At 44.4% G+C, this 24,571-nt stretch overlaps 1 protein-coding gene across 1 annotated transcript; it reads right to left on the reverse strand.

The window, feature by feature from the left end:
- Window positions 1-1,584: 1,584 nt before the first annotated feature.
- Window positions 1,585-24,209, reverse strand: auh (AU RNA binding protein/enoyl-CoA hydratase). The gene is made up of 10 exons (XM_084034448.1): window positions 23,963-24,209; window positions 20,472-20,539; window positions 18,685-18,772; window positions 18,154-18,240; window positions 17,386-17,478; window positions 15,369-15,425; window positions 8,220-8,407; window positions 8,034-8,084; window positions 3,648-3,695; window positions 1,585-2,323 (listed from the first exon to the last, which is right to left on the reverse strand). Exons 1-10 carry the CDS (start codon window positions 24,156-24,158, stop codon window positions 2,246-2,248), a joined length of 954 nt encoding a protein of 317 aa, XP_083890574.1. The 5' UTR covers window positions 24,159-24,209; the 3' UTR covers window positions 1,585-2,245.
- Between the last annotated feature and the right edge of the window lie 362 nt (window positions 24,210-24,571).

Here is a 24,571-nt window from a genome sequence, read left to right on the forward strand (position 1 = left end):
TGAAAATTGCATGCAGCAATGCCTTTGTCATTGGGATATACATGCTATTAATAATAACATCTTTATGCCTATCATGTTCTTGCAAGTTATATTTGGGTTCTGGGGAAATTGTATGACATATTTATCATAGTTAAGGTAAAATGTTGGTCTAATTCTCTGATCTAAAGACAATTATACAGGCAAAAAAACAAAAAAAAAACACACACATGAGATGTCTTCGCCGGGATGTGAACCTGCGATGCCCACATCCGGGGGCAGGAGCATCTCCACTCACCCAACTGGGGGATTTCAATAATGGTATGGCCAGTTGGTCTTAAACAAAATAAACGATTTATTCATATTTTTTTAATTGCAAGCGTGTATTCTTAGACGCTTGATGAAAATATAGTCTGTTTGTACTTGATATATGTAATTTTGGTCATTTTTGGTCTTTCAAGTGACGAAATCACGAGGACTAGGCTTGGCGGAACCTTCTGCTGGTACAGTTGTTTCCGACAGACGGACTTCTCTGAAACCCCCGCTAAAGTAAGCCTGATGGTTAGCCTGCCCCAGGGCAGGCTAGTTTGGTCGGATAAATTCCCATGGTTACTTAGCGGAGAGTGCCTCAAGTCACGTTGATGGAACGCAACTCTCGCTAAAGGTAGCGAGGCTTATCGAAATTAGCCCGGCTTTGCACTTAGCGAGTTTGATGGAATACCCCTCAGGTTCCGTCCTTATCTCTCCATTATTATGCTAATGTTACTGTTAGCACATTGCTAAACAAACAGTGAGGCTGCTGTCAGTGGAGATTGGTAAGAGAACAATCAAGCCCCGCCCTTCCAACTCAGCATTTGGTCTGTGTGGCTGCCCAGTGAGATCTGACTGCATGGACAGGTAGCAGTGCAAATGAAACAGTGGAATGGATTACATGGCAGCAGGGAAAACGTGATGTGGAGTTTCATGGATTGGATTGGGTGGATTGGATTTGACTGACGTGTCTGAAAACAGTAGCCTTAAAGTGTGGGGGGGTCCAAAGTAATGGATTTCAAAAAGCCACATATGAACTGCATGGATCATTACTTAAATATGGAACCGGACTTGTTTTGACTGTTTTTAACTTACTATTCATGATGGCCCTTTAAATGAGCTATCGCTAATCACTACCATGCTGGCTTTTGTAATGATTCTGATCAAATACGTGCTGTAAAGGTCCGTTTAAAGCTGTGTCCCGATGTAGCGTCCATCCTTTGAAGGCCACTAAACCGAACCAAGCAGCCTCTGACATTAGTCTGGTGTACAGATAATTTCCTCCTGCCTAGCAACCAGCTGAGGCTGACAAGAAACAGCAGAAGCCGTGACTAACGTTATCCGATTGAAATGGAGTCAGAGATCATATTTGATTCTTTTTATTTTAGATGATAACGGAGGATATGCTTCAGCGCATGAGAAAAATCCACTGGTCATTGGCACACAATGAACCTTGGAATCGGTTGGGTCGCCAAGGATCCATCAGCTGGATCCTCTGAATCCTGGAAAAGAAGCCGGCTGTGACTCATTCGTTCACAATCAATTGCAATGCCTGGGTGACAATGAGCAGACGGCATTGTGGGTAGCTATGTTTATTTAGAACACAATATATAGAATTCAAATACTTTGCAATTAAATGTCAAGTTGAGCAAGTCCTGCTTTCATATTCTTTGAACTTCCTTTGTTGATGCCGTCCTTCAGTTTAAAACGTCCTCCTGTGGATCCAACAATACACTGTGTGAACATTATTCAAGTGAGAAGAAAGCCAGTCAGTTTTAGGATTTAATGCAGACACCTCTGGTGTTGAGTGTTGTGAACACAGTGGTACATTTCTAGGAAAGTAAAAAAGCAATAAACCTTCTCATGAATCATTCACAGAACTGTCTATGGCTCTAGTTTCATTAGTCGAGGAGGTTAGTGACCAACTGCCAGTCATACAGCAAAGAGCAATAACCATTTTAAGTTTTTGTACATTTTAAATTAGTTAAGGACGTTTTGAAGCAGTGGCCAATGATTGGTTAGTTTGCTTGGTGGTTCAAACACCCAGCAAGTGCTTTTCACCCGAAAAATCAAGTCACTGGCAGAAACACCAGCCAGGAGCGACCCAATGTCCTGCAGGTGAAATAGACATCCTCTTGGCGCGGAACAGCTTTTCACCCAGAAATATGTTGGAAGCAGTGGAGTAGTAGGAGAGGTGAAGGCAGGTCTCAGATCTGCTTCTGGGAGGAGAGGAGAGGCCTCACTCCCCCTTGAAGTGAGGACGCCTCTTTTCCTTGAAGGCAGCCAAACCCTCCAACCGATCTTTAGTCGGTATCACCTGGAACATCAACATTCAACAAATGAGTCCACTCATTGTGTATTGCTGAGTATAGACTACATATAAAAAGCACTTCTCAGTATAATACAACCCCAGCACAGATGACACACGCCAAGACCAGAATCTAAAAAAACTGAACCTTGAGGACTTATTGCAGGTGGGACTGTACACAAACTTCATGGTGGATATTTAACTCAGATTTTGGGTTATGGTTCTTTCCATCCATCCATCCATCCATTGTCTACCGCTTATCCTGTATTCACTGGGGTGTGGGGGCTGGAGCCTGCCTGCCTCCCAGCTGTCACTGGGCGAAGGCAGGGTACACCCTAGACAGGACGCCAGTCTATCACAGGGCCGACATGTAGAGACAAACAACCATTCACTCTCACATTCACACCTACGGGACATTTAGAGTCATCAATGAACCTATCCCCATCCTGCATGTCTTTGGACTGTGGGAGGAAGCCGGAGAACCCGGAGAGAACCCACGCTTACACGGGGAGAACATGCAAACTCCACACAGAAGGAACCCGGACCCGGGACTCTCTCGCTGTGAGGCGACAGTGCTACCCACTACTCCACCATGCAGCCCCCATGGTTCTTTCCATTTTCCGTAAATGTAGTGACGTTCTCTTGTAATGAGCAAACCAGGTGAACAAGCACCGTCCACTCATTCAAACTAGGAGTTTGCCTCGGTTGTTTTCAGACTTTTTCCAAAGGTGAGAACAACTTCAACAATATGTTGCAATATGTTAATATTTAAATAATGTCATCGAACAATAAACCACATTGCTGAAATATTTTGTTCATTTTCATTGATGTCTGTCACTGTGAGCGATAGCAGCGTTTATATTCTGCTGTTAACCAATCAAAGTGAATATTTGTACCCAGCTGGTACCCACAAGGCTAATGTGCCAGTGTAGTCAGACATCTGAGACACTTTTATAAGGGTAATGCCTAACTCGCCCAAGCTTCCGTATGGTCGGACAGGGAACACAAAGAAAATGGAGAAAATACTATATGTTCATTTATTTTTAAAATGATAAACATTCAACAGCTATTCATCATACTTTAACTGTTAAGAAACTCAAATACGGGCATATTGTCAATAAAAGAATAAATAACAAATTTCTCAAATGTAAATGTAACCCAATTTCCACAGGGATCAAAGAAGTTGTGACTCTGTGATCCTCCATCATGAGAGTTGTAAGTAATACTCTTCATCTCATCCGAAGGCACATTGTAGCACTTTGACCGGAAGCCTTCATTCTGTATGAATGTGGTCACATGACCATACTGGGGAAATAACGGTTTCATTACTCACCTGGGCATAGCAGGCCTCTTCTATTGCCAGACCTGTTGCTAAATCCACCTGAAAGACAAGGTGCCATCTTTTAGTTAACGTTCACATGAGTCGGTCCTGAAGCTTTCTAATCAACGACATGAGACGAACGCTGCTGCATGGGATCATCTATTAACAGGGGTGCAAACTCATCAGGGATGAAAAAGGTGACAAGGACCCAAACCCCCTCGCGGAATATATATATATATATATATATATATATATATATATATATATATACACACACACAATATATATATATATACACACATATATATATATATATATATACACACACATATATATATATATATATTGCATATGCTTCAATGTTATTCCTCTGCCTCACTGAAGGGGGCTGGCGAGAGCCTGGAAAATGGACTTCCCTTCCAGTGAAGGTATAAATAATGGGAGACCAATGCCAGGGCTAAAAGGTTTGCTTCAAACGACGGAACATAAAATAACTCGATCGACTCCTCACATTGAAAGACAAACTGCTTTGAAAATATTTGGAACCTCAAGAATAGATTTGACTCTGGACGAACGGAATAAATATTAGCAAGGGGAGGTAGGGGGCTTCTCACCCCTCATTCGCCAACATTACATCGATATCAGAGTAAGCCTTTGCTCCGTTGATTTTCCATTATTTATTTTAGGTTTTTTTTTTTTAATGTGAAGGTATGGTAGGTACATTTAACGTTGTTTTCTCGCTTAGATTTTTCAAAGGTTCCTGAGAAATAGACACTGTACTATCCGATAACACCGTTATTGTAACCAGCAAAAATGGTTGTGATTTGCGATGCGTATGTCAGCGAACTGTCTGACATTAGCACGTTAGCCTACGTTAGAAAGCCTGATGGTACAGACACACCAACTCCGGCAGCAGACGTCAAGTCAACGGATCCCATTCATTGTCTATGTAGAGCAGGAGCTCCGCATGATGGATACGGCACGTCGAGTTGACGGCCCTGTCGCCGTACGTGAATTTGCATAAAGTTCGATGGATTGAACTTTATGCAAATGCCGTCCGTCCAACGCAATGCCGCCGGCTCCAGAAACTTCGTTCAAACTATCAAACTAGGCAGTGTTGATCAAATATGAATCCAGATTCTGTTACTGCACTACACATTTCCCGCCTCAAATGTTTTCAGAAACATGCTTTAGCGTGTAGTTTAACTGTAAAATGAGATCGTTTGTGGCCCGGCCGCCATGTTGGAAACGGCAGAGCAAAACTCAAGTCCCGCCCACTTCGCAGGACGTCTATCCAATTGATCCAACTTGAACACAGAACTGCCCACTCGCCTGTGCGTTCGACGGTCCGTTGCGTCGCTGCCGGAGTTGGTGTGTCTGTACCATGACGTTTTTGAAGCGTACCAACGTCACTCCTGTCTAGTACGGCATCAAGGCAGCTACAGACCCGAAGATGACATGATTACACGGGTTGGCCAAACGAACAAGCTTGGAATAAATATTTATGACAGCTTTCGTTCACAAAGTGCTATACTTACACCGTGCAAAGTCATTCATCACTCGGCCTTTTTACACAGAAGGTTCCTCCGTAGTCAAAGAAAGCAGTCAAAACTACCCCGCTATTGCATCGCTAGTAAACAACTTTGCCTTCCGGCGTAACGGTGTGTGTTTACAAAGCGTCCCGGCTTTGTGGAACCAGAGACGCCGTGACGAGTTCAATGAGCGTCGGAAATCCGATCAGCTCGAGTGCACCAAACAACTATGAAAGATGAACTTTTACTCGTCTCGCAGAGACGACTCTTCACCCGCAAGTGAAGTTGCCCCTATCCATCCATCGTCTACCACTTATCCTGTATTCAGGGTCGCGGGGGGGCTGGAGCCGATCCCAGCCGTCATTGGGCGAAGGCAGGGTTCACCCTGGACAGGTCGCCAGTCTATCACAGGGTTGACATGTAGAGACAGACAACCATTCACGCTCACATTCACACCTATGGGACATTTAAAGTCATCAATTAACCTATCCCCATCCTGCATGTCTTTGGACTGTGGGAGGAAGCCGGAGAACCCGGAGAGAACCCACGCTTACACGGGGAGAACATGCAAACTCCACACAGAAGGAACGCAAATCCGAACCCGACCCGGGAATCGAACCCGGGACCCTCTTGCTGTGCAGCCCCAAGTGCATCATAAACATGTTGATACAACGGCGGCCTCGTACGAGCAATGACCAGGGTTTTATCTTCTTCAGATCAACGTTGTGAGCTCGTTAAATCCGCCGGTGGCCATCGCCCTGGTAACACATCTTCAAAATGTCTGTTCCGGCATGCCAGCCCGCTCCGTTCACAAAGAACAGTGTGTTGCCTCTGTGACAACCTCCAATGCCGTCTCTGTCATCCCTTTCCCTCTCGGTAGCTTTTACACGGCGGTGCAGCAAAACAGTGATACTCCATCTACAGCCATATTTTTTGAGTCAAACGAGACATTTAGACGACAAAATCAGTTCAACATGTGACTGCAACCAGAGGCCTGTAGCACAAAGAAGGATTTGAGGTCAGCAAAGTTACGTCAGGTTTAAATGTGGGTTTTCAGGAGGCAGGGGACGATCTCAACATTTTAGCTCACCATTCTCCTCGCCAAAAATACATGCAATTCACGATATCATCAAAATATCCTTCAAACATTTAAATTGCACCAAAAGATACTGCAATGACTTGGACTAAAGCAATGATAAATACACTTTTCAGAATTCATAATGCTGCATTATTTTTTTAATTCAGACTACTCTGTTTTATCTACCCCGATTAGGGGTGGGAATCGAGAACCCTCCAACTAACCAATTCCATCGGAATCCTACGCCTCCAACGTTATCGATTCTCCTTAACGATTCCGCACCACGTTTTCCGGTTTACTCGAAATTTTGCGTCGCGGTACATTGCGTCACTCCTTCTGCGACGACCCTGCGCGCGCCGACAACCTATAAACAACGAGGCAGCATCATGGAGAGGAGGAAGCGATCGAAAGTCTGGCTACATTTCACCAAACGCGATGAAAATGCTGCCGTGTGTAATCAGTGGAGGCATAGACCCATTGTAGCGTATACGCTACAAAAGAGCATGTTGTCTTTAGAGCGTCAAAACTCCGCAATGGTTTGCGCTAGAAACATGCGTTTTTTTCCTCTTAAACTAGAGAAACGGGGCTACACAACGGTACCCTGCTTGTCCATGTGAGCGATTTATTTCTGACAACAAAACAAATGCGTAAAGTTGTAAAGATGTGACTAGATTTCTCCTCGTCTCCGTGGCACATTTCTCCGTTTGTTTATGTATATCGATCCACTTCTCATCCGCCATCTTGCTAGTGACATACAGAGTTACGTTTATGCATCGGACGCTCGTATTGGCTCCCGTATCGGCTTTTACAGCCAATAGGAAAGCCTGATTTACGCTTGGCCGTGTTTGCCCAAACGGGAGACACAGGAGTTCAAATCAGAGAAAATGATGCTCAAAAAGTTACTGTAGTGATAGAGCAAGTTAAATACATGAATGGCACAGAAGAAATTCACTATATACACACATATTTAGGGCAAGGAGAGGAAAGGACCATTCCTGGCAAAAATAAAATAAAATAAAAATAACACCCATAGACACTACCCAAAAGAATATCCATATTTCATAGACAAAAGCAGCTAGAAGCTTCAAATAACTTCTAGCATAATCCAAACAAGTGTGTGCAACTTTCTATGTTGAGCTTTTCTTTCGTTATAATGGTTTGCAGTGCTTTTGTTAATAAAATGTGTAAAAATTCAAGGTGCGTTTTTTATTTATTTTTAATTTATGGGCTAAAACCCCCTATTATAGTGTATATAAGTATTTATTGAACTACTCAGGAATCGGTAAGAGAATTGATAAGGAATTGGATCGATAGGCAGAATCAATGATGGCATTGATATTGATAAAAACGTATCAATTCCCACCCCTAACCCCGATACAAGCTAGACCCTTTTTTCAAATCACTCGTGACGTTATTGACGATTATCCCCGTCAGGAAAATTCACCACGATCAACTTATTGTGTGTTTAATCGCCTTTCACCATGAAATCCTATTATGTCCTCAGTGGTTCAGTAACGTATGCTGCTATTCCAGATAAGAGATCAACTAAAATAAAAGCACCACCAACTGACCAATGGAGGCTCGGTGTGTGGATGGTTGGATAACATTACATGGATAGGAAGAAGTTAAAGGCATAAGTCAGACAGAGGAACACAACTAACACAAATATCCTGTGGGAACGAGGTTGTGAGGACGCGGACAATTCAACATACATTATATAATTTTTTGATTTGCAAGAGTTTTGCAAATTGAAATCATGTGGGTAAAATATTGACTTCCAACACTTACCTCTATGCCCTGGTTGATTGCCAGTTTTGCCATTCTTACTGCAATTGGACCCTGTGGAGCCAAAAATCAAAGAGTGACAGCTCATGAGGTTTCATAGAAGTTGTTCTTATGAATTGTTTTGAATAAGTACGGTATTATAATGCGATAATTAAATGCCAATTAATGACATTAGTTCATTAATGTTACCTGAGGGTTGATCTCGCGGGCCAGCTCCAGAGCACGCAGGTACGCAGCATCTCCACTGTTATTCTGCTCCACTGAATGGTTGGCGAGGCCCAGGCGAAACGCCTCTGTCCCGTCTAGCACGCGGGCCGCAAAGATGAGCTCCTTGGCAAGAGAGACGCCAATCGACCTGGGGAGTCGCTGAGTCCCACCTGCACAGAAGTGATGAGAAACCAGGATGCATACATACATACAAGATTTTACTAGCTGTGACATTTCTTCTGTTTTTGTTTAAGTTGATCAGTGGAAGCACTCCCAAATGTTGTAGTATCACAAGGTAGCAACGCCCTAAAACGAAAGTTACGACTGTAACTACGGTTCTATGAATCCTGGATGACCGCCAGAGGCAGTGCTTAACACTGGATATCTTCTGTCTCGCGCATGCGCAGGTCGAGTAATAATATCAACAAAGTCACCTGTGACCTCGGATGACCCCCGGCTCAGGTATAAGTTCCGGTGTCATCCGCGAGATCGCTTCCTACAGAATCTTCTTGCGATTCTGAGTGACCTGGATTTCTGGCGGTCATCCAGGATTCATAGAACCGTAGTTACAGTCGTAACTTTCGTTCTATTTCATCCTTACTGACCACCAGAGGCAGTGCTTAACACTGGATGACTCATACCAACAGAGTCATGAGGAATCCGGAATACCCGCCTATACGGGTGAGGTGGAGGGAGTCCGGCGGAGAACCACGCCCAATGGATGGGGGGTAGCCACATTCACACTGTAATATCTGGAGAATTTGCTTGGTGATGCCCATGAGGCTGCAGCACATATGACCTCCAAGGGCACTCCTCTCAGGACAGCCCATGATGTGGAGACACTCCTAGTAGAGTGGCATTTTACTCCGGATGGTAAAGAGAGGCCGCTCGCCCCATATGCCGAGGCTATGACGTCAACAATCCAGTGGGACAGGCGCTGTCTGGACAGAGCACGACCCCTCCTGGGTCCGCCGTGACAGATAAAGAGCTGGTCGGACAGCCTTATGCCTGCAGTAGCGTCCACGTAGGCTCTAAGGGCCCGTACCGGGCACAACAGCTCAGGGTTATCACCCCCCTCCCCTAATGGGGGTTCAAACCGCGCCAGTTGGATAGGCTGGTTGAGGTGCGAGCACGCCAGCACCTTAGGAAGAAAAGCCGTGTTTGGCCACAAGGTAACGCCAGAGCCATCCGAGTTCCATCTCAGGCATGAATTGCTCACGGACAGGGCGTGCAGCTCACCTACACGTTTTGCTGAAGTGATAGCGAGGAGAAACGCAGTTTTGGCAGACAGCCACCTCAGCTCTGCCTGTGCCAAGGGTACAAAGGGTGGCGAGCATAGGGTGTCCAACACCAAGGGCAGGTCCCATGCAGGAGCTCTAGGGGCGCTAGGAGGGTGCAATCTCAGCGCAAGAAGAGGGACACCAGCCTGTGGCTCCCCACTGTGTCATTGTCGACTCTGGCGCGATGAAATAGTAGCCACGTACACCCTCAGTGTAGAAGGCAACTGATCACTGTCTAGGAGCGATTGCAGAAACTTAAGGATGGTAGGCACGGAGCAGTGCACTGGATCAACGTTCTCCACTGAACACCAGTTGGAAAATAGTTTCCACCTGTTCTGAAACTGCAGGCGGGTAAAAGGTGCTCTAGCACTCAGAATAGTTCTCCTGACGGGTTCTATGCAATCGCTCAGCAGTGCACCCTCAGACCGAGCTGAGACACGTGAGAGAGAAGGCGAGCCGTGTCCTCGGCGGCCTGAAGCCGGGTCGGCGCACAAATTAGCCAATCGTCCAGGTATGGTAGGATCTTCAAGCGCTGCGACTGCAGAGGCGAGAGAGCTGCTGCGACGCACCTGGTGAATACCCGTGGGGAGAGGGAGAGCCCAAACGGGAGCACCCTGAACTGAAAATGACGGCCTTGGAAAGCAAAACGAAGAAACTTCCTGTGATGAGGCACAATAGGAACATGAAAGTAGGCGTCCTTCAAGTCGACTGAGGTGAACCAGTCTCCTTCGGTGACGGCATGAAGGACATCTGCTGTGCGCAGCATGTGGAATGGCATGGCTTTTAAAAACTTGTTGAGGCCCCTTAGATCGAGGACTGGCCGCAGCCCGCCGCATTTCTTTGTGACCAGGAAGTAAGTCGAGTAGAACCCTCCGGGCTGAAGCCGGGGATCCACCGGCTCGATTGCCCCCTTGGTCAGGAGGGCGGATAACTCCCGATCTAGGGCTAGGTTTTTTGCCGGGTCGTGGATGACGGTCATCTTGACCCGGCCAAAGGCAGGGGGCCGGCGTCGGAACTGAAGTTTGTAACCCTGGGCTAGGGTGGAAACCACCCAGGGATCCAGAGTTTGCACTGCCCAGCAGTCCAGCTGCTGCTGGGAGAAATGTCCGACAGCCGGCCCCGAAACTTCAATTCCTGCCCCCCCGGCCTTTAGGGGCCTTGGGGGGGCGACGGTTATGCACCGTGGCCCGAGGTTGTCCGGAGGTAACGCGGGCAGGCTCCTGATGGCAGCGGACAGGCCTGGCGGCGAGTCTGAACGAGAGTGGACATCAGACGCCCCATTTCCCTCGACATTAAGGCAAAAGCCTGCAGCGAGGCATCACTGAGGCTGATGGTGGGTGCGTCCACTTCAGCCTGCTGCAGGGAAGCTGACAGGGCAAGCATCAGATGCGAGAGTGAATTGCCAATACGACCCATCCGGGCTGCTGTGCCATAGGTCTTATAAAGAAGGTTGTCCGTAATGCGACATTGCGGGCGAGGGCACCTGGCATCTGGCCTCAGGGCCTCGTCGGGGGAGACTATGAGGGAAGCAATTGTCGGCTCAACAGCCGGCATGTGGTCAAGGCCAAATTTGGCCGCATCCTGCATTGCAGCCAGAGTCCAGCCGTCTGCTGTAAGGTGGGAGAGAGCCTTAGAGTCTCTCCAGCATGCATGCAACTCCCTCAGATATTCCTCAGGGGGAGGGACGGTGAAGGTGGCAGGGGCCGGAGTGCGCCTGAAGAAAGCACTAGCCGGCTTCGGCTCTGCTTGCTGAAGATCCAGCTGCAGGCGTGCCAGGGCTGCACGAATGATGGATCCCATGGAGCCATCTGCCGTCCCCTCCACGGAGCTCTGAGCGGAGGAACAAGAGCCAGGCCCAGAGACCTGGGAGGACCTCTCATTAAAGAGAGTGGCAGAAGCTGCCACGGAAACAATGTCCTCCTCCGGAAACAGCTCAGGCATGGATGTTCGCTCGGGTGAAACAGCGGTTTCTGTACGAGCAACAGGGCGGAGGGACAGGAGGAGAGATTTCATCTGGGCCAGCTGTTGCAAGCAGATCCACCTTTGAGGACAGCTTGTCAGACTTGGCCGTTTTCCTGGAGGGAGCCCCGGCAGCCCCTGTGGCACGCCGCTTGCTCGGACGGGCGGGCAGGGCTTGGGACGACTGCCCCGACAATGTGGAGCCAGCATCGGCCATCAGGCTCTCCACCTCAGTCAGCCTTGCCGCTCTCGCAGCGAGAGGCATGTAACTGCAGTTCATGCAGGGGTCTTCTGAAAGACCCTCCTTCAGGTGCTCAAGGCCAAGACAAGAGGGACAATGGTCATGGCCATCTTCGGGTTGAAGAGGAGCCATACAGGAATTACATGCATGTGAATCCATTGCGGCAACGGTGCCAGTACAGTCAGGCCGAGCGAGAGAACGGGACATAAAACGGTTGTAAGGCTCGGTGAGAGGAGAGTGGAACACACTCTACCGACCTAGCGACCGTATGTATTCTCCATGAATTTCCCTCTGTTAATGCTATAGTGAGGGGGCGAGGACACCCCCTTCGCAAATACGGCAGCTTATCAGTATAGGGATTAAGTTATCAATATGAAGGCTAGCACAGCGCACAGGCTCCTGCTAGCACCCCCCAAAGGCAGCCTGAGCGAGAGCACTCCGCTAACCGTGGGGACAGGACGCAAACAGTGTTCAACGCTACGATGAGAGGGGAGCGAGGACACACCCCTTCGCATAAGCTAGCGCCGAGGCACACTTCAGGGCAGCCAGAGCGAGAGCACTCCGCTAACCGTGAACACAGGACCCGAAAAACGGTGATCAATACTACCGAGGGAGGGGAGCGAGGACACCCACCTTCACTGATGTGGCAGTTATCGATCTGAAGCTAGCGCGGGGCACGCGCTCCCGCTAGCGTCCTTTCAGGGCAGCCAGAGCGAGAGCACTCCGCTAACCGTGAACGCAGGACGTGTTACTTATGAAATAAATGCCAGTGAGAGGAGAGCAGACAATACTCTCCGTCTTCTCCACATTAGCTAGCTTGCTTCATTAGCGAAAAAGGCCATGAAGTAAGCCGAAAAACGATACGGGCAAGGAGAGGGGAGCGAGGGTACTCACTTCACTGACGCCGTATCAGCATTTCCTAGCTCCCGCTAGCATAACACAACACTAGGGCTGCAGCTATCGATTCTTTTTGTAATCGATTAATTTAGCACTTTATCGATCGATTAATCGAGGAATCGGATAAAAAAAAAATTGCGTTTTTAAACAACCAAAACAAATAATGCATAATGAAAATGATGTGGCTGTAAAATGATCAAGCATTTCTAAAAAAAATAAACAGAGGTATTCATTCCAACTCCAAAATTTGGCTCCAAAACTAAGCCCATTTATTAAGTGCCAGTGAGAATTTAACAACAATACAGTTAAATCAACTTGGATAAAACATGGATAACATTTAATTTACGTTTTGTTTTGCCAGCAATGGCCCTTTCCTCTCCCTGCCCTAAATATGTGTGTATATAGTGTACTTCTTCTGTGCCATTTATGTATTTAGCTTTCTCTATCACTACAGTAACTGTTTGACCGTTCTTTTCTCTGCTTTGAACTCCTCCGTCCGTTTGGGCAAACACAACAACTCACAGCCAAGCGTAAATCAGGCTTTCCGATTGGCTGTAAAAGCTGCTACGGGAGCCAATACGAGCGTCCGATGCATAAACGTAACTCTATACGTCACTCGCAAGATGGCGGATGAGAAGTGATCGATATACATAAACAAAACGGATAAATGCGCCACGGAGACGAGGAGACATCTAGTCACACATTTTACTACTTTACGCATTCGTTTTGTTGTCAGAAATAAATCGCTCACATGGGCAAGCAGGATACCGTTGTTTAGCCCCGATACTCTCTGTCGTTTACGGACATTCTGAGGCTGACTTTCCGCCATCGCGCCAACTAAATTCAGAATGAATGACCGTGTATGACGCGCTGGTGTGCTTCCTGAACAACAGTTCAGGAAGCACACCAGTCTGATTGCCTCCAACAGTCCGTGTGGAACAATCGGATCCCTGCACATAGACGCGTCATAGGAATTTAACGAGGCTTCGAGGCAGATGTTTTGCCTCGAGGAATTTTCATAATCGAGTTAATCGAGTAACTCGATGAATCGTTGCAGCCCTACACAACACCATAAACCAATCGACCTTACCGGCTGGTGGAGATAGTGATGAGTGATGATCGGAGGATCCGTCCGTCCCGGCCGAGGCCGAACGGCCTATACTCACCGATCCTCCTCTAAGGACGGCTTGTCGCAGCCTCTGGAGGGCGAAGAATACGCAACTCCAATCTAGAGACCACGAGGCTACAAGCGACGAGCCGTATAGTCTGTAATATAGGGCTTTAGCTAAAGCTAATGATACCGCAGTAACAAGCGGTAACCTGCAAAGCGAGAAGATGAAAAGGAAGCGATCTCGCGGATGACACCGGAACTTATACCTGAGCCGGGGGTCATCCGAGGTCACAGGTGACTTTGTTGATATTATTACTCGACCTGCGCATGCGCGAGACAGAAGATATCCAGTGTTAAGCACTGCCTCTGGCGGTCAGTAAGGATGAAATAGAACTTACTCTACCTTTATGGTCTATTTGACTCTAAATTGGACAAATACTGGAAACATAATTGAGTGAAGCTTACTTATATGTAGGGTCGTATGATTTCCACGATGCGGAAAACGCAGACGGAATCACGGAATATGACAATGAAAATGGACATTTATTATGGAAATGGACGTTTAGTTTAACTTAACTTTTCTCTATATGATTCCACATACACTTACATATTTCTGCAAATGTTCATGGTCTCTGAAAGAATTATAATTAGAACTACTAGAATGTTTCTTCATCATTTGTTTTATTTTGATTCATCAACCACATGATTAGACACCATTTGATGAAAAAAGCTATACATTTGTAAAACACAAAATTTAGAAAAATGAAAACGGAAAAAAACAGAATTTGGGAGAAAAAAAAACGGAACCTGGAAAAAAAGTATTTCATAGGGCCCTATATATGGACATAATTTTGTAGGAGGCAGAGTTGAAAGTGTGTACCTCGTAGCTAATATCTCCGTTTCAAACCTGATGAGGTTTCAGGATAGGATAGATGCTTTAGTGTCCCTTTTCAACACAAAAACAGAATAAACAAATTCATCTTAGAGGGTCGAGATAAACATGAGTTCCTGTAAGTGTTTAAATGAGTCTGGCTAAACTGTCACACAACGTCAGTATGCACAACTTTTAGCAGCAGGCAACCTCGGTTCTGAAAAGTGAAGCCAATGAGTTTCATAAACTTGCATTCTCTCTGCTGGCCACCAGGGGGCGACTCCTCTCTGGTTGTATAGAAGTCTATGACAAAATGGTCCTACTTCTCTCTTGATGTATTATCTCAGTAAACATTGTAAACTTGAGTTTATGGTCTCAATCTCTAGTTTCAAGTCTTCTTCAATCCAGCATGATGTTCATTTAGTACATTATGGTTAATTTAGAGTCCAACAGACAGGAACGATGGTGAAGCCCAAAGTGACAAACTGGAGGCTTTAAACCTGTAGTCCACAAACTAAGGGTGACGTCAAGATGTCTACGTCTACTTCTTATATACATGCAGTCAAGGAACTTTCCTCTGTTTAGGCTTTGATTTTGATTTAAAAGGGTCCAAGAAATGTCTCTAGCAGACCTGGCACTGTGGTTACAACGGAAAGATAAGCATTTGGACTGTACAGCAGCCACTGGGAAGACATTTTCAAAAAGCACAACAAAAACACACACATCCATGCTTTTTTCTTGAAATCATGAAATCAGAAGAATCCAGCCTTACCTGCTCCAGGAATAATAGCAAGTTTGGTCTCAACTAGTCCCATTTTCGCAGTATTTGCTAGAGAAAGATCAAAGAGCAGTATTACTACTTACACATGAATACTACTACCGTGGCGGTTGTGAGTATAGATGTATTATAAGATACAATAGACGAATCATGTATTAGATTCATTAATCATGATTTTAAAGTTGTAGTCTGTAACAATGATGGTTGATCATGTGACCACTAATGAAAGTACTTGCACTTGCTCCGTGTCTGTGGCCACATTCCTGCTAAACTCTAAATGAGTTTGATCTTTTTCCGTCAGTCAGCAGCGGTTGGTCTGCAGGTGGAGCTACTCACGGAAGTATGCTGCGTTTACCTGGAATCAGAAATCAGGAACTTCCAACTGTTGAGTCAGGCTCCCCTCTAGTCTAAAGTGTTTGACCTGGTACATTTCATTACTGCTGACTCACAATGGAGGATCAACAGGCCGAGAAAGATGACCATTCAACTTCCAGTCCAAGAAAAAGAAACAACAAACTAATGGAAGTGAAGAAGAAAGACATCAAGAAGCAAAGTGACCGCCAACGAGGGAAAACCACGGACCTCCTTTCTGTGTGGAGCATTTGAAGGCATCACTCAGATGAGAGACAGTCACACTGTTGGTGAGGGAGATGAGGTCCCAGAGGCTCGCCTGCAGTTCCATCTACTGCCAGAGAGGCCGCTAGAAGCAACGCATCTCAAATCTTACAGACACTTTAAGTTCAATCACATCACTACTCAGCAATTGAGAAACACAACTACTTAAAAGGTCCCCTATTAAACTGATTTCCATCAATTCCACACAGCTGTCAGAGGTCCAACATCACTGGATTCGATATGCATTGCCCCAAACCCATCCATGGTCCTGAATTTCAGCCGTCTAAAAGCTTGCACCTTTAAATGCTAATGAGCTCCGTCTGTCATCGCCTACTTGAAGAGCCACGGAGACGATGCTGCCTACACTATGGGTAGCATGCGCCAATGTTTACGGTGGATGTATCGCTATGGCTCGCCTATGTGGCCCAAGATGCTGGGTCCCCTTTGGTTGGGACAGATCCTTTAACGAGGGTCAGTACAAAGCCAGCTTTGTACTGACCCTCGTTACTGAAGCAGTCCCATGTGAAGTGGTTAGCACACATACAAGTTAACACGGACCGTAGCCGGCACATTGTCATAGAAAATGAAACTCTTTTTGGGCAACAAGCAATGTGAAAGAGTTAAAGCATCGGGGAATGTCTCCATTCACCCAGATCACTTGCTGCTTACACCAGGTAACATACAAATAAAAAGGATCCATTGTGTCGCTCACTGCTCTCTTTAGAACCTGTAGGATCTCATTTTAACATACTCGGTCCATCAGTTGACTCCCAGCAAGTAGCTGCTCTAAGTAATCACAGACAAGAGAAGCAAACTGAAATCACTATAGACTAGCTAGCTGAAGCTAAATATTCTTTATCCAATGTTGCAGTGTAAATGGGTGTTCACACAAGTAAATTGCATGTTAAGTCAATGCAAAGATGCAAATTTGCGGCTTGAGGCCTCAGGCGAATGTCACGAATGGCTCGAACGCCTGTCTGACGCGAAAGCCAATCAGCGTTGAGATTCTCCTCCTCCTCAGTGAATCAGGAATGGAGAAAGAACGTATGGTAGCCGTCTGTGGTCTCCATGAGATCTACGATCGGACCTCACATTTCAAACAGAGGTACAAACAGAGACTGTCAACATGGTCGCTGCCGTACAACTTAATTTTAAGATTTTAAGAGCTCTGATCGAGCCGAACACCATCCAGAAAACAAGCATTTCTGAACTGATTTGCTTACCGTCTGGCAGCCGGACTTAACAAACAATGACCCACATTTGCATTGTGTTGGACGGACGGACAGACAGTGCAAATAAAACTAGTTTTTTGCATCTGTGTTGCATCTCTGCCATCCGTGTATGAATGTGAGTGGATGGGTGAATGTTGACTGAACACACTGAGTGGTCCACTTACAGGTTATTCTGATGTCACAAGCCAGGGCCATTTCCAAGCCTCCTCCTAAGGCAGCTCCATCAATTGCTGCAATCGTTGGTACAGGCAGGTTACCTGTAAGAGAGAAGACAGCGAGGTACCCATCAACAGACTTCACATGTACTTATTAAACCAACTAAACCAGACAACTAAAATGACTCTATTCAAAATCCAACTACTCCACTATCTGAGGGAGACTCACCATCAACTATGAGATTGTGAACTTGTGTATTATTGTATAGAAGCCACAAGTCTGTATGACAGACTCTCAAAACAAGGTCCGTCTGTCTGTCTGTCTGTTCACACATCCATCTAGAGCATTGAGTTGTTGCCATGTGATTGGCTGATATTTGCACTAACAAGCAGTTGAAAAGGAATTCAATAATAGTGTGGTAGGTAAATATATGTGGAGTGACCTGATTTGCAGCCCTTTTGCAACACACATTGTGCACACATACACACCACATTACTTTAGTTTTTTTTCATTTCCCCCCTTAAAGATGTCAGTATCTGTACAGGTTATACAATTAGGTGTGGAAAAGGTAGAAAACATTCTGAAATTGTTTAAATGGCCTAATTTTACATCACAACAAACCGGCATTTTAAGAGTGATGTGTAGACTTTTTATAGCCATAGTCATTTTTATTATAGAATAAATAAACACACATTGGAGCTTAAGTTGTGTTAAGTAGAACACATTCAAGTAAAGAAATCCTCAACTTCTGACCAATCACTGAATTTCATTTTTACCCAGCTCCGTGATGAGTGCTCTGGCTTTGGACACGAACGCTCCCACTTCACTTTGGTGCATCTTGGCCCTCTCCTTCAGGTCTGCACCTGCAGAGACGAGAGACCACGCACCAGCATCAAGCTACCGGCCTGTGGCTGCTGGGACATGACGGATGACGTACACATGCTTCAAATGACTGTTTTTATACTATTTATCTATTTTCATACTTCGATGTTACCTTGTTGGCATTCTGTGGACAGCAAACGAAGAATATCATGTACAGAGAAATGTGTTAATAAACCCTTTGAATCTTGTATGGCCTGTCACTCACATCTTTGGGATCTGCAAAAACTCCTGGTAGAGGTTTCCAAAAATAAAGCTGGATACAGAATACTCTTGACTAGATCCAAACATGCTCAGCATCCCAGAGTCAATACACAAAATCAGCATGAAGACTGGACTGGCAAAATGTCCACCACTGAATAAGTACAATGGAAAGACAATCCAAGCAGCAGACTCCAATGGTTAAAGAAGCAATAAACAGAGTGTACCTGCACAGAAAATCCCTGGAACCAAACTGCATATGATGACACTGCGCACTTTGTTATTCTTCTTGATGTCCTCCACAGCCTCAAACATCTGAAATAGATTTTTTTTTAAATATGTTTCTTGTTTAGTAACTGTCATAATTTATCCCCAATGATATATAGTCATATTATATTGAGCTAATACAAACCCCTCTAATCTCTCAGTATACAGCGTTTCCCCTACAGTGTCATAGACATGCCAAAGCGATACATCCGCCAAAATCAAACATTTGTGTGTGCGTGTGTGTGTGTGTGTTTTATGTATGTGTGTGTATATGTATATACAGGTCCTTCTCAAAAAATGAGCATATTGTGATGAAGTTCATTCTGTTCCATAATGTAATGATAAAAACTAAACTTTCATATATTTTAGATTCATTGCACACCAACTGAAATATTTCAGGTCTTTTATTGTTTTAATACTGATGATTTTGGCATACAGCTCATGAAAACCCAAAATTCCTATCTCAAAAAATTAGCATATTATGAAAAGGTTCTCTAAACGAGCTATTAACCTAATCATCTGAATCAACGAATTAACTCGAAACACCTGCAAAAGATTCCTGAGGCTTTTAAAAACTCCCAGCCTGGTTCATTACTCAAAACCGCAATCATGGGTAAGACTGCCGACCTGATTGCTGTCCAGAAGGCCATCATCGACACCCTCAAGCAAGAGGGTAAGACACAGAAAGAAATTTCTGAACGAATAGGCTGTTCCCAGAGTGCCGTATCAAGGCACCTCAGTGGGAAGTCTGTGGGAAGGAAAAAGTGTGGCAGAAAACGCTGCACGACGAGATGAGGTGACCGGACCCTGAGGAAAATTGTGGAGAAGGGCCGATTCCAGACCTTGGGGGACCTGCGGAAGCAGTGGACTGAGTCTGGAGTAGAAACATCCAGAGCCCCCGTGCACAGGCGTGTGCAGGAAATGGGCTACAGGTGCCGCATTCCCCAGGTCAAGCCACTTTTGAACCAGAAATGTCAGCTGCTGGTGTTGATCCACTGTGTTTTATCAAGGGCAGGGTCAATGCAGCTAGCTATCAGGAGATTTTGGAGCACTTCATGCTTCCATCTGCTGAAAAGCTTTATGGAGATGAAGATTTCATTTTTCAGCAAGACCTGGCACCTGCTCACAGTGCCAAAACCACTGGTAAATGGTTTACTGACCATGGTATTACTGTGCTCAATTGGCCTGCCAACTCTCCTGACCTGAACCCCATAGAGAATCTGTGGGATATTGTGAAGAGAAAGTTGAGAGACGCAAGACCCAACACTCTGGATGAGCTTAAGGCCGCTATCGAAGCATCCTGGGCCTCCATAAGACCTCAGCAGTGCCACAGGCTGATTGCCTCCATGCCACGCCGCATTGAAGCAGTCATTTCTGCAAAAGGATTCCCGACCAAGTATTGAGTGCATAACTGAACATAATTATTTGAAGGTTTACTTTTTTTGTATTAAAAACACTTTTCTTTCATTGGTCGGATGAAATATGCTAATTTTTTTAGATAGGGATTTTTGGTTTTTCTTGACTTCTTTGCCAAAATCATCAATATTAAAACAAAAAAGGCTTGAACTACTTCAGTTGTGTGTAATGAATCTAAAATATATGAAAGTCTAATGTTTATCAGTACATTACAGAAAATAATGAACTTTATCACAATATGCAAATTTTTTGAGAAGGACCTGTATATGTATATATATATATATATATATATATATATAATAAAAATAAAAACTTAATTAGCAATACGTACCATTTTGACCAGATTTTTGCTTATGGCATTCTTTGCTTTTGGTCGATTTATCCCAATGACAACAATACCTGAAAGACAGAGTTACATCATACTGATTAACATTAATGTACAATAATGAAGAGCAAAATGATGTAACAGCTGGAAAACCCAAGCACCTCCAAATTCAACTCCAGTGAACCTCTACAAGTTTTACATTTGTTGTTAATTGATTCTGTGTTAATAGTTATTCTGAATCACTAAAAAGGACCACAAATAACTTATTTATTAGAAGGACTTTTCTCTTATGATCCGTTAGTTCACCTTTTTATGATGGGTATAATTAAAGTCAGAATAGAAATACGATTTGCAGAGGGGTCATTCCGTGTCATTTCATCAAATTTCTGAAAATCTTCCCACCTGACCATCTCAGAATGTCCTGAAAAAATTCAAGTACAAAGACACACTTGTTTATAGGACAAATCCAAAATATTAGATCTCTACTGTCAACAGTTTTCTCATGAAACATCATTGAATGAAGGGTAGTTTAGACGGTTTTTGGCATCATACTCTGAAAAGCCATTTTTAAACAGCAATATCTGGAAAACTATGTCACCTGTGGCCTTCAAAATTTCTCAAAGTGTATATTTGTTACTAATAGCCTCCAGACATGGAATATCAGGGGTGTAGCTCAATGATAACCTAGTATGGTAGGTACTTAAAATGTGGCTTGTTGAAATAAAGTAGTACATTTGAAGAGTGGCTGAGCCCCCATTTTTGCAGATAAAAGACTTCTATCACTTCTGCCTCTATCTCTGGTGTTAGCTTAAACATTCTTCAAAATATGGTCTCTCTTAGATGATTAGTTTCACAGATATTAAGGCTCAAAAATGGAAGTGAACACATTTTTGCCCAACTTCAGAGTCATATTCATATCAGAGTGATATAAGTATCAGGTCCAAACTTAATTTTTTTGAAAGATCATATTCTTGTTAAAATCATATTAAAAAATCGGGAGGGTGTTTTGCCTCAATTTGTTGCAGTGATTTTTTAAAATCCTGATATTGGTGGGGTTTTTGTGGCCGGTTTTGGTACTGCATGTCCTAACAGCCTACCAGTAAACATCACAGGAGGGCAATTCAATTGTGTTTTTTACCATTTACCAAAGACTTATATGTGACTAAATGCTACCGATAAATTAAGCTTCACAAAAACATTAAAATGTAGTACAGTTGTGGAGGCAATAAGTCCTTGAATGTGAGTTAAACATGCTGAAAGCAGCTTTTAATGTCTTAACAAACATGATAGCATAATATTGAAGACTGTACATTTTGTCATACTTTAAGTATATAAATCACACAACCAAATCAAATAATCTTAATTTGAGCATAGAGATTTTACATTACAGTACAAAAGTCTCCAAAGTTTGATATTGAATAACAGTTTGTCTCTATGCTCACTATGAGACAATATGTGAGTTGTGTGTATGATCAGAAATGGTGGATAGGAAGTATCAGAGATGTTTCAGATGAAGATGAAGATGTACTGGTTCAGCTCATGCACCCACATGGCCCTGCCAAGAGTTTCTACTGGCCAAGAAGAGAAGACATGTGCATTGTCCCACTGCAGGATAGCATTGCAAGACTAGACGTTCCCTCTACAGAAACTGGGTGCATGTATGCCATCAAAAAAGATGAGCACAACAGAGCAGAGATGTACATTAGACTATTTGTAAAGTGACTGCCAAATTAATGAATGTGACGAAGGAATTGGATCTAAAAGATGAAAAATGTGTGATCCCTCATAGTGAGCATAGAGACAAACTGTTATTCAATATCAAACTTTGGAGACTTTTCTACTGTAATGTAAAATCTTTATGCTCAAATTAAGATTATTATTTGATTTGGTTGTGTAATTTATATACTTAAAGTATGACAAAATGTACAGTCTTCAATATTATGCTATGTTTGTTCATGGTTTAAGACATTAAAAGCTGCTTTCAGCATGTTTAACTCACATTCAAGGACTTATTGCCTCTGTAACTACAACTGTGCTACATTTTAATGTTTTCGTAAGGCTAAATTTATCACTAACATTTAGTCACATGTAAGTCTTTGGTAAATGGTAAAAAACACAATTGAATTGCCCTCCTGTGATGTTTACTGGTAGGCTGTTCGGACATGCAGTACCAAAACCGGCCACAAAAACCCCAGCCTTAATATCTGTGAAACTAATCATCTGAGAGAAACCATATTTTGTAGAATGTTTAAGCTAACACCAGAGACAGAGGCAGAAGTGATAGAAGTCTTTTATCTGCAAAAATGGGAGCTCCGCCACTCTTCAAATGTACTACTTTATTTCAACAAGCCACAGTTTAAGTACCTACCATACTAGGTTATCATTGAGCTACACCCCTGATATTTCATGTCTGGAGGCTATTTGTAACAGACATACACTGTAGACATTTTGAAGGCCACAGGTTAAATAGTTTTCCAGATATTGCTGTTTAAAAATGGCTTTTCAGAGCATGATGCCAAAAACCGTCTAAACTGCCCTTCATTCAATGATGTTTCATGAGAAAACTGTTGACAGTAGAGACCTAATATTTTGGATTTGGCCTATAAACAAGTGTGTCTTTGTACTTGAATTTTTTCAGGACATTCTGAGATGGTCAGGGGGGAGGCATTTGATGAAATGACACGGAATGACCCAGAGAGAAACTAACGGTGTCTGTATTAGTATTTGGACAGTGAACATGCCCAAAACACAAAGTCCATCAAAAGGCTGTCCAGCTGTGATCAGAAACAGACGCTGCTTCAAGAAACACTTCAGACCAAAGGACGGCTCATTTCTCTAAAATCAGATTTACTTGTTTTCTCTCTCCTCACATGGTTTCCTAGCATCTTAGTCGCTCCCACTGGGGACCCATGGAGACACGTGGATATGCATGGAGACATGTTGAGACACGTGGAGACGCATGGAGACACCTGGATATGCATGGACATGTGGATATGCATGGCGACATGTGGATATGCATGGAGGAGACACATGGAGACGCATGGAAGCAATGGAAACAAATGAGACATCCTTTCGTCTGAAGTGCTGCGTGAAGCGATAAAGATGCAGGTGAGGAAGAAACGGATGGAATCTAAGTCCATGATGGTTTAGTTGTGTCCCGCTGTCACATCAGAGATTGCTTGAGGTGAATGAATATCAAATCATTGCATTTTTAAACATGTAGTTTTGGCACAATCTCCTTTGCCTAGGATCGGGGCTAAGAGACTTGGGACGCACCCCTGGGACATGGTGTAACGTAAAAAGGTGACGTCAACGCGTACACTCTCCTTCGCTGATAGACGAGGAGGCTCCGCACTCGCATCTCGGGATGGCGGACTGTGTCCGTACACAGTTCCGTAGTGTAACCGCGTTTGTTGCTCGCTACCGGGACTCCGGTTTCGACCATAACAACGGTTTGTCCGACATTCCACCGGTCACCGAGCCTGGCCGGGACTCACCCGCGTCTTCCCCGTCCAGGTGTCGCACTCGCAGGTCCTCCTTGGGTTCCGAGCTGTAGTGTCGAGCTGTGAGTCCGTTCACAAGAGAAGAGGACGAGACTCCGCCGAAGCAGGCATACTGTCTCGCGCTGTCTCGCCCCGTCGCATGCACGCGGACGGCTTGGTGAAGGACTCTGCGTCCCGCTTGGACTGCCATTCTCAGGACGCCGGACTCACACTCAGGACGCCGGACTCACACTCGCAGTGTCGCTTGACTTTCAACTTTGAACCTAGTCACGTGGTAGCGTCATGTGACTCATTTGCAGCCTGTCCGGGAAACACGCAGAGTGTGGAGACGAGACAAATCAAATCAGAGCGACGGAGATGTACATTGTTGTTGTTTTTTTTATGAATTATATCCTTGTAGACATAAACTAGTTGACATACCTTTACTTACAATGACAGACATACATGCCTGCATCCATCAGCAGGAAGGAGTCAAAGGGGGTCCTCAGGGTTAAGGCTGACCAAAATATGCCTGATTTATTTAGAATTATAAAACTAATATATGTAATCATATATATATATGTATATGTGTATATATATATGTATATATGTATATGTGTATAT

The sequence above is a fragment of the Eutrigla gurnardus genome, assembly GCF_963514095.1.
Source record: "Eutrigla gurnardus genome assembly, chromosome: 19".
NCBI lineage: Eukaryota > Metazoa > Chordata > Actinopteri > Perciformes > Triglidae > Eutrigla > Eutrigla gurnardus.

What these genes read in the sequence shown, in the direction of transcription:
- auh (XM_084034448.1), bottom strand. Translation starts at nt 24,158, where the DNA reads ATGGCAGTCCAAGCGGGACGCAGAGTCCTTCACCAAGCCGTCCGCGTG. An exon ending in TCCAGGGATTTTCTGTGCAG is followed by an intron (nt 18,241 to 18,684) that starts GTACACTCTGTT and finishes TCGTCTCTGCAG; the next exon opens with GTGCAGACCTGAAGGAGAGG. An exon ending in AAGAGGCCTGCTATGCCCAG is followed by an intron (nt 2,324 to 3,647) that starts GTGAGTAATGAA and finishes TTGATGTTCCAG; the next exon opens with GTGATACCGACTAAAGATCG.